Source organism: Manacus vitellinus, unplaced genomic scaffold, assembly GCF_001715985.3.
Source record: "Manacus vitellinus isolate BGI_N305 unplaced genomic scaffold, ASM171598v3 scaffold_24_pilon, whole genome shotgun sequence".
NCBI classification, from domain to species: domain Eukaryota; kingdom Metazoa; phylum Chordata; class Aves; order Passeriformes; family Pipridae; genus Manacus; species Manacus vitellinus.
This window is the reverse complement of record NW_021939798.1, coordinates 6116293-6126126: the sequence shown is the minus strand read 5'-3', so window position 1 is coordinate 6126126 and position 9834 is coordinate 6116293. Positions and strand designations below refer to the sequence as shown.

General features: G+C 43.1%; 1 protein-coding gene across 1 annotated transcript; it reads right to left on the bottom strand.

The window, feature by feature from the left end:
• Nucleotides 1–408: 408 nt before the first annotated feature.
• Nucleotides 409–7975, bottom strand: JPT1 (Jupiter microtubule associated homolog 1). Its single transcript, XM_029960020.1, has 4 exons — nucleotides 7809–7975; nucleotides 7128–7225; nucleotides 5495–5519; nucleotides 409–1378 (listed from the first exon to the last, which is right to left on the bottom strand). The coding sequence occupies exons 1-4, from the start codon at nucleotides 7867–7869 to the stop codon at nucleotides 1230–1232; spliced, it is 333 nt and encodes a 110-aa protein (XP_029815880.1). The 5' UTR covers nucleotides 7870–7975; the 3' UTR covers nucleotides 409–1229.
• Between the last annotated feature and the right edge of the window lie 1859 nt (nucleotides 7976–9834).

Sequence of the window (9834 nt, the reverse complement as noted above, 5' to 3'; positions counted from 1 at the left end):
GGCTTATCCTGCAGCAGATCCCTCCAGGACAGCAGAGAACTCCACAGTTTGGACTCACAGCCACCTCCCTTTTTAGGATCCTGTTTTGGTTTGGGGTTTTTTTGTTGTTGTTGTGAGGAAAATAAACTTTCCTCTGTTTTCTTGAGATAAAAAAGTATCTTGGATAAACCAGATTACAGATACCAAGCCATATTCCACATTTCTCTGCTCTAGAAGACAAAAATTAAGAGATAAGTCAGACAATCTCTTCAGGGGAAGATGGTACATGATGGTGATGTTAACCAAGTGCAATAACTCTCCTCCTCTGCTGCATCCCACCTGTGCTGGAGCAGGGCATGTTGGCTGAGACAAGGACAACTCAGAATAAAGGCAAAACCAAAACCATGAAATAAAACCCACACAGGAAACACGGCTTCAAAATTTCTATATTATTTACTTTTAAGCAACAATCCAGCTCCGTGAAATTACAACACACACTTTTAAAGGATGAGATTTTCACCTCATGGTCAAGCACCAGCATGATCATGCACAGCATTGAGTCAGTTGTAAAAAAAAAATGCCCTGTAATTCTTATTTATATGATCCACTCCACCTTTACTGAATAAAGTCTGAATCAGCCCCTTCCCAGCACTAGGCCAGGTGGCTCTGGTCATCAGCCCTCTATTTGGCACAGACCCTGCATCATAATAGTCCAGTATCAAGATTTATTTTGTTTTTAAAGGCAGCATGGTGTACATTAACCACTCAATGATTTATATGGCACAGCAGGGCTCAAGGCATTTACCACATGCAGTCAATGAAGCCTTTTAGATCCCTAAATCCCACATGTGGAGGGAAGGGACCGCTCTTGCTGATTGTTTGCTGGCCTGGGTAACCAGGATTCTAGACCCTTGTAAAGCTAAGGGGTTCTAAAAAAAAAAACCTCAGTACAAAAACCCTCTAAGCACACTTAGAACCAAGCTACTCTCCTTTGAATTACATTACAATACTTCATAAAGCTTTCCCTCAAGTCTATCACTAGAAAACACTCATGTCACTTCCAGTAGATCTGGGGGAAACACAGGACAGAAGTGGAAAAAACCCTTGACTTCAAAAAAAGATGGAGTACATAAAGTGCTTCTTTTTAATGAAAGAAATTTGAGATGTACAGTCAGGCTCAAGTTGTGCAGGTCACAAGCATGGGGGAAAGAAAACAGACACGAGTTCAAAACAGTCAGGAAGGGAAAGGTTTAACCGAGGACTAGGCTGGACTTGCCACCGGGTGGATTTCTCCTGGACGGTGCAGGTGCTGGTGCTACTGGGCTAGGAACAGGTGCAGCAGGCAGGGATTTTTCTTCACTCTGACCTGGGGCAGCTTCTACATCAGCCTCAATGTTTTCTAGAAGAAAAGAAGCTTTTAAGGTGTTTGATGTGGAGGAGGAGAGCCAGATGTTTCGCTGGCTCCTGTCAGTGCTCTCCCGGTGCACAGACACGCTCGGGTGCTGCTGCAACCCGAGGGCAGGGCAGACTCAGCCCTCAGAAGTGTTTCTCAGATGGACTCTGCCTTCCAGCTCGGTTTAGGGTGTTCATCAAGAGCCACATTCACTCAGCTGCTATTAGGGGACACCAGCAATTCATTTTTCTTAATGACAAGCAGCTCAAGGCTTAAGACTTGTACATATAATTAGTCGGCGTGTGACTCTGGCAACAGTAACTCAAGTCTGAGCAGGTGCTGGAAGCCGAGTCACAGAAGCACCAGCAAGAGCTCAAACTACATTCCCAATTTCGTAACTGGAGGGAAGAGGATCTGACACACTTCTGAGGCTTCACACAGAACAGAGCAGGGAACAGCCATGCATGGGGAGGCTCTGATTGTACACTCCCTGGGAAGCACATGATAGTTTATTTTAAGTCCTTCTGAACAGCCACAAGAGAAGACAGGACACAGAAGGAATTCTTCACAGGAAGCACTTTAGATACTGTAGCAAATAACTAATGTATCTGCTTCGCTGACACTGAGTACAGCAAGTACATTAGCATCTCACATTTTTATGGACTAACACAATCACTTCTGAGCCAAAGGCCCAAATCAGCACCAAGTGGCCCCCTGGGTACTGGGGGAGTGAGGGGAGCAAAGCTTCACCATCAGCTCTGTCAAGGTACACCTCATCTGTTTTCAACAGACCCCTTAGTTTAATCTAATGAACGCTAGTTCTGGGTTTGGAGGATTCAGACAACAGCTGCACATTCACCCTAAGCTTCACGTTTAGTAAATCTTGATTAAATTCCCTCCCCCAGGCTCCTCCTCAAACTGCAGAGACACAACTATTTCAGTTCCACCTCCCAGGGCAGCCACTGCACCCTTTTACCTTCCTTGTTCACCTCCACAACCTTCTGCTCTTTACGTGTCAAGGACTGCACACTCGATTCAAGATGTGGGTGTACCATTGTTTGCAGACAAAATGATGGAATTTTCCATTTTCTCCCTGATGACATCCAGCATTTTGCTAGCACTGCCACACATCTCAGAGAACACTCAGTGCCAAGACTCAAGGCAGATCCTGGGAGCAGCACAGAGCTGAACACAAGGCTGCCATGGTTTAGGTGTTGGGTTTTTTCACCCCCTGGATTCATTACTTTACACTTACTTACATGAGGATTATCCTGCCACCTTTTTACCTGCCTACCTCATTCTGTTGAGTCCTTCTGACAGTGAGATTTTCTCACCATCAGCACAATTTGACTACCTGAAAGAGCTCATATCACCAACAAAATTGGAGACTTCACTGTTCATTACCTTTTCCAGGTCACGGATGAAGGCCCTGAATAAAACTACCTCCACATCACTTCCCATGGCTCGTTTTTCCAATTTGAAAGTCAATTACTAAGCCCTACCCTTTGCCTCCTATCTTTTAGTTACTTTCCTACCCCCAGGAACAGCTTTCCTCCAATTCTGTGGCAACTCAGCTTATCTCTTTTAAATAATATTTGATGCAGGATTTATCAGAAACACCAAAATCCCACTTCTGTCCACTGAACCCCCTGTATCCACGCTTATAATAATCTCAAAGAACTCCAGCAGCTTAGCATAGTCCCCACACAATCAGGAATAATCTACACTACAGACTCTCTGCTGTGCTCATTAACACACCAGCACAGCTGAACTAAACACTTAATACCACATTTTAAGCTTGAAGCTCCTGTAGCTGCCGTGTCCCAGTGCCTGCTGACTCAGCACAAGCATCCATGGAGATCATCTGCCCCTAATGCCAGACTCCACCTTCCCCTGTGTGTGTCATGCACTGTCTAGTTCTCCTTAGCTGCTCACATTCATTCAGCTCACAGTGCCACTGAATCACAAAAGAAACATGAATTAAGACCACAGGAGACTTCTGGGGAAGTCTGTGCAGCTCATTCAGCCAGCTGATCACACATCAGCACTTCTCACACAATCAAGGTATAGATATATTTGCCAACCTAATGACTAAAGTAAATGCAATAGGATCAGCTCAAATGTTGAAGATCTTCCCATCCCAAAAAGGGTCTAATCCCTGGAACAGCTCCCTGCTGAGTGCACTGCAAACCCCTGAAACTCTGCACAGAAAGGAACTACAGCTCCCAAACAGGAAGCAAGAAAACTGCTGCAAAAGGAACATCTTCTTCCCCTAGACAGGTGAGATTAATAAATATGCACACCCCACCTGACACCTACTTGGGGTTTTATAATCAGTTACATGCAGAAAATGATTTCCACATTCAAAAGAATAAACATTTTTACATGATGGGAAGCTATTAAGATTCTGGTTGTGCTGTGAACTTGTAAGCAGACAGCTTTTGCTTGAAGGTGGATTCATTCAACTCTTTTCAAACCCTGCAGACAGCTCTGCAAATCCAGTATAAAGTCACAGGTGTGCCAGGTGGGATGTTCACCAGCCCAGCAGGAATATCAAGGGGAGGAGTGGCACACCTCAACGAGACTGGGCTCCATTAAGCTACAATACCCAAAGTTATCAATGGTAGAAATTAATTTAACAATCCATCAGGATGCTCAGGGATCTGCCACAGACACCATTTCCAGGAAGCATTAAATTCCTACTCCTTCCTAAGTACCATCAGTGAAAGTTTGACATTCAAACCTTTGCCTGTCATTTTAATTTCATCTAGGCCATCTCCAAAAGTTTAATTTTTACTCATGGTCACAACAGGAAACAACCCCAATTACTTTCCAGTAACACTTTTTTTTTAACCACCTCCCAGCAAACATTTATTTGGTCCTTGATAAGAACTTCCCTCACTGTCACTCACCAGAAACAAACCTAAATACAAATACAACACCTGTGAGAAATGTGAACTTTTAAATTTAAGAGTCAGGAATATCACTTTGCACTCCAAGTTTCAGCTATCCTGATCCCAGCCAGCTCTGTCTCTGCCTCCTCCCATCCCAGCCCTTCTCACCTCACTGCTGTTTGTGGGATCTCCTCTGCCCTGTGGGGAGCTGGTTTAAACAAGCACCAGGAAAAGCAGCAGAGGCCTTAGAGCAGTTTACTTCTATTAGCAAACCACATCCTCCTACTCGAGGCATAAACTCCAGATGCCTGCAGTGCTAATTAAGATCAGCCAGACATGGGAAAGAAATCCTAAATCCTGTACACAGTTTGATTAGAAGCTGCCTGCTAAAGAGGCAACACTTATTTTGGGCACAGATACCACTTAAGAGGTAGTTGAAACGTTCAGGAAAAGCTCTCCCCATCCCAGCAGGTCTTTTCAGGACAGGGAGCTGTTAATGGCCTCAGTGATCTCCCACCACTCTTAGGTGTTGAAAGTAGCACTTGGAAAGCCACGGTCAACACACACATTCCTGTCATCAGGAAGGAAGCTATTCCTAGGGTGAACCTTACAAAGGAGAGATTTCCAGCCTCAGAGCTAGAAAAAACACTTGAAGGCTGGCACACGTGCTGCTAGGGGAAATGTCTCTGTTTACAGGATATTTGCAGTATGCAGATCAACTTCCTTGGCAAAAATCAGCATTTAAAAGGCAACAGGAAGTTAAAAGCTGGTTAATGCAGACACTTCCAGATGCAGTAGCTGGGTTTGATTATTTCTGTGAGTGTAGAGTTTGCTGTATGAGAAGACAATAGGAAAGAAGGACATTTTAAACTAAAATCAATTAAGTTGACTGTCTTATTTAATTACAAGCTACTCTAACAGCAGTGTAGTCTTTCAATCACTTGAAATCTTTGCAAGTCAGTCTCCACCTTGCCTTCTAGTACTCAGACAAATCTTTACACCAACAGCTGGTGGCAAAATAAACGAGCAGGACTGTTCTCCTTTTTAACCTGATGACTGACAGACACTCCACCATTTCACTCCACTGAAGCAGTCGAGTCACTTTATTGATCTGATGGATTCCAGAATAACCCCAATCTGCCTCTATCCCAATACATGACCATTTATACATCCTATATCCTCCTCAATTGCAAAAGGCTTTCACCAGGAGTCTGAAGGAGTTACTTACCAGAAATTTCACCACCAACATCTCCCTGGAAAAGAGAGAGAAACATGTTATATCTCACATCTCACAAAGGACATGGGTGGGCACAAACACTTTACTGTGCACAGCATCCTAAATCCAGCAGCACTGACAGGAACCAGAACATCCTCACTGCAGAGCAGGAGGGACAAACGAATTACACTGAGAGCCACGAGCAACAGTTCAGTGTCCTCTCCTTTCTACTGAGCAACTCTGCAACACCAAACACTTATCTGTTAATATGGCCAAGAGCATTTGTTCTACCCAGGATATTTGTGAAACGCTAATCAGCTTCTTTGCAACGCTGCTGATAAAGTTTCCTTCACTACATAAACAGTTAAACATTATTTACATACTGAGTCTGTTCACAGGCTGCAGCTTGACACAAAGATACAGAGTCTCCCAGCAGCAGCCCAGGCTCCTCAATGGCATGAGGTTTTATCAGCTTTCATAGATTTAACATTGCTAATTACACAGTGAAACTGCAGAAATTGGGATAAAGAAGCACAGCAACTGACACAAATTTACCACCTTAAATCTCAGGCTGGGCTACAGCTCACCAGCTCCAGCTTCTGCTGTTTGCAGCTGAACTACTGCATAAAAGTAAACTATTCCACATGGGAAGAATCTGTTTGCAAAGCTGAGAACCACAGTGTTTAACACAATTTGGCAGAAAATACAATTAAACTAAACAGTTTGTTTTCTGTGGTAGCAGCTATAAATTTAATTCACTTATATTTGCTAAATTGAAACAAGACATTTTCTGTAACAAAGAACAGTTTTGTGACTTAAAGCTCCTATTAATAACAAAAATGGGTTGTGATGCTTGATGTGAATTACCAAAATAAAACATTAGACAAAAGGTGTCTGCTACAACATTTGAGATCAACTATTTACTTACCCAGCTCTTTTCAGACAACTTAAAGCTCAAGTTTTAAACAACAAGATTTCTTTTTTCCACTAAAATTTGTTCATGCAAGTGCAGGCTACCCTGCATTCCTGTGTTTCTAAGGTCAGAGGAATTACTAGTTTTTTTATTGAACCATTGTTCAGAGGAATCCTGTTTTTCCCATTAAATGTAATCACACATTTATCAAATGTCATCATACATCTAGCAAATTTCACTTAATTACTACTATTAACACTACAAATCGTGCTCCATATTGCTACCAAGTGAACAGTTTATATAGAAAATAACACACCTGATGGTATTATTAACACTAGTAACAAATAAAACAAGCATTGATGCTACCGAGGCAAGAACTTGAGATGTGAAACCAAGTTTTGTCAGACCCACGCAGCGTTTGCTGTAGGTAACCATTGTTTATAAAACGTCTAAACCCACAATCACACACAGAGCTGAAATTAGATTTCGCAGCACTTCATTACTGTCTCAGCAATAAGACGAGTTAAGAGCTCTGGAAAGTGGTCCCTGTGAAAAATCCAGCCCTCCATCAACATTTAAGAGTATCAGGTGGAACCTTCAGGAAAAAAAAGCAGATTGAGAACAAGGCTTCGAATCCTACAATGCTCCCAACTGTGTGAACATCACTTGTAAGGCAACACCACCCAGGGTGTGAATTGCCCGTTATCAGGCTCTTTGTAGTCAAGTACTGACCTTGGGATCTACAAAGTCTCCACAGTTTGCCTCAGTTGAGTTTGTTCTTTGTGGTCCAGAGGATTCACAGTTGTCTCTGATTTCACCTGGCTTAGCCCCTACAAGCAGAGATTGATTCCAATCAGGTTGCAAGATAAACTTACCAGAAAAGCAGATCATAAATAGTTACAAGTTTGGGTACTCTGAGGGAGGTGCCTTTTTTTTTTTAAATTAAAGTTTGACCATTCTAAAAAATCCTGGTCCTTCAGATAATAACTCACAAATTACTCTCTTACAGCAGCACCTCATGCAGTGAGGGTGTCATTTAAATAGATGGGATTTAGGGTCCCAAGGCCACCCCTACTCTGCAGAAATGGAAGCTAAACCCCAGCTGTGAGAAAAACACAAGGCTAAACTTCCTCTGAGTAAGTTCACTGTACTGTGACTTGATTAACTTGGAGAAATTGCATCCAAAATACAATTTTCTGCTTGCAACATGCCCAAGACTTGCATAAAAACCCCCTTCTGGTATAAATTCACGAGAAATAAACAATCCCCTGCAAGCAGATATCATTTAGAGCCCAAAAGTACCAAGGAGGAAGCAAACTCTGCTTTCCACACAGCCACCACCAGCTCCAGGCTGAGGCACAAAATGAATCAATGCAGCTCAGCAGCTGTGGAAACAAAGCAGGATGGTCTTACCCGATGCTTTAGCCCAGGAAGGTGGGTTCTCTTCAGGAGTCCCAAAGATGCTGGATGCCATTTTGTTCCTTCGCACGGGTTGTTCTTTGGGCTCATCAAACCCCAGGGAGAAGTTGGACCCTCCTCCAGGAGGACGCAGGACTCTGCAGAGAGAGGGGCAGCTTTACAACCTCTACCCCTGCTGAAAGCTGCTCTCCAGCCCATAAATCAGAGGCTGCCATGGCTCCAGTGCATCATTTGAACTATCCAGGTAAGCCCCTGCCAGAATTCCATGCTGGCACTGTGTCTCCACTACTCTTCACTTTAGCAACACTTACGGAAATAAAATGCTCCCAACACTCTACTCGTGCCCTTGGCTTCATTCAGTGTCACCAAGGGCTGCTGCCACCAGCCTTCAGTCTGAGCCAAATAGAAAATAAGTACGTGGGCTTGTCAAATTCCAGCTTTTTAAAGAGAACTCTGTGAAGGTTAACATCAATCCTCCAACTGGCAGCACGGCAAAGGCTGAAGTTTGGACTATGAGCCAAAGGACTGGTTGCACCACTGATGGCTGCAGCCTTTTTTTAGATTTGTTTCCTCAGAAAAAAACCCCAAGTCTGCAGCATGATTCTGGTCTAGAGGCAAAAGGTGCAATCAAACAGCTTTAAGTTGACTATTATTAGGAGAGACACGTGTACAAAGCTCCAGATATGTAACCTATATCTAACAATCTGCTGTTAGACAAAAAAGGAGCCTGCTCAGGACTTCATGAGCTTTATTGTTGGTCTGCTTTCCAACCTGCAGAAATCAACCAAAATTAACAGCAGCAGCAAAGTAAATCTTTAAACGTAAACTCCTCCTGATCTTGTTTTCTTAAGCATGAGATCTTGCATTTGCTGGAGAAGCCAGGAGAATAAAACTGACAGTGTGGGAACTGTCACAACCCCCAGAGAGATGTGAGTACACCAGCAGAATTTGGGGTTTCTTGGGCTTTCAAGGCATCCAGTGCTCTGAAATGAACACCAGGACAAAATAGGGATGGGTGCACCCTTCCTGTTCTTTACAAGTAATTTAATAAATCAAAGTTAGAACCTCACAAAAGGGAACAGCACACAGCTTGTTGATGCTCCAAGCCTGGGAATTCCACACGAAGAGTGTGTCTGATTGTACAGTGTCATCATCACGGCTAAAGCATTCAGATATTTGGAGATTTTGTGCTTGTTAAACTCCAGATGCAACACAAAAACGCTCCTCCAAGCTCAAACACAACAATGGCAATGGAAATTCCCAAAGGTGTGCAGCATGGATATTTAATGTTACTTAACCAGCAAACCACTTTTCCTTAAAAAATTCTTCTCCAAAGTTCTAATTACTAATGCTCAGCTGCTAATGGGAGGATCCCAGGAGACTGGACAGTATGTTTGATTATGATTTGTTTTGTCTCCTTCCTGAATCAACAGATATGGTGTAATGGTTTTGAATCACTCCTTTATCTTTCTTATCCCGAGAAAATGTCTCCATTTAGAAGGCTTATTTTCTTAGTTACATCTGTTGCAGTTAATCTGAAGAACAGCCTGTTCAAAGCAGGGCTTGTTCCCACACCACAGATCACCTCTATTTCACCAGAGCAGTGAAACTACTACTCTCTTAAGGACACGACAGTTTCCACTGACAGTCTTTAATGACATTAACAGAAGAGGCAACTGAAGGGGAAAAAAAGCCATCACTCAAACTGTTAAAAAGGAATAATGCCTTTTTACCAATCTCAGTTAAAGGCTGGCAGGTTTCATTAGAAGCCTCTCACAGCCTGGAGATGCTGTAACGTGCTTTATGAAAGCCACGTTTAACACTTCAAGCAACGAGCTGCTCTTAAAAATTCCACCTGATACCCAGCGATGTCCACTGAAAATCCACCCACAGCTCCAGCCGGGAAGCGCTCTGGAAACACGCTTCGCAAAGGGTTTGTAACACGCTTTGCAAAGGGTATTTTTCGCTTTAAAACGCACCCTGAAAAGCTAAAAGGAAACAGGAAGCATCCGCTTTGTCA

Bases quoted from the DNA above. Each gene is read 5' to 3' on its own strand.
- JPT1 (XM_029960020.1), bottom strand. From the start codon at position 7,869: ATGGCATCCAGCATCTTTGGGACTCCTGAAGAGAACCCACCTTCCTGG. The intron at 5,520-7,127 runs GTCAGTACTTGA...TCTCTTTTCCAG, and splicing joins GAGACTTTGTAGATCCCAAG to GGAGATGTTGGTGGTGAAAT. The intron at 1,379-5,494 runs GTAAGTAACTCC...CTTTTCTTCTAG, and splicing joins TGTTGGTGGTGAAATTTCTG to AAAACATTGAGGCTGATGTA.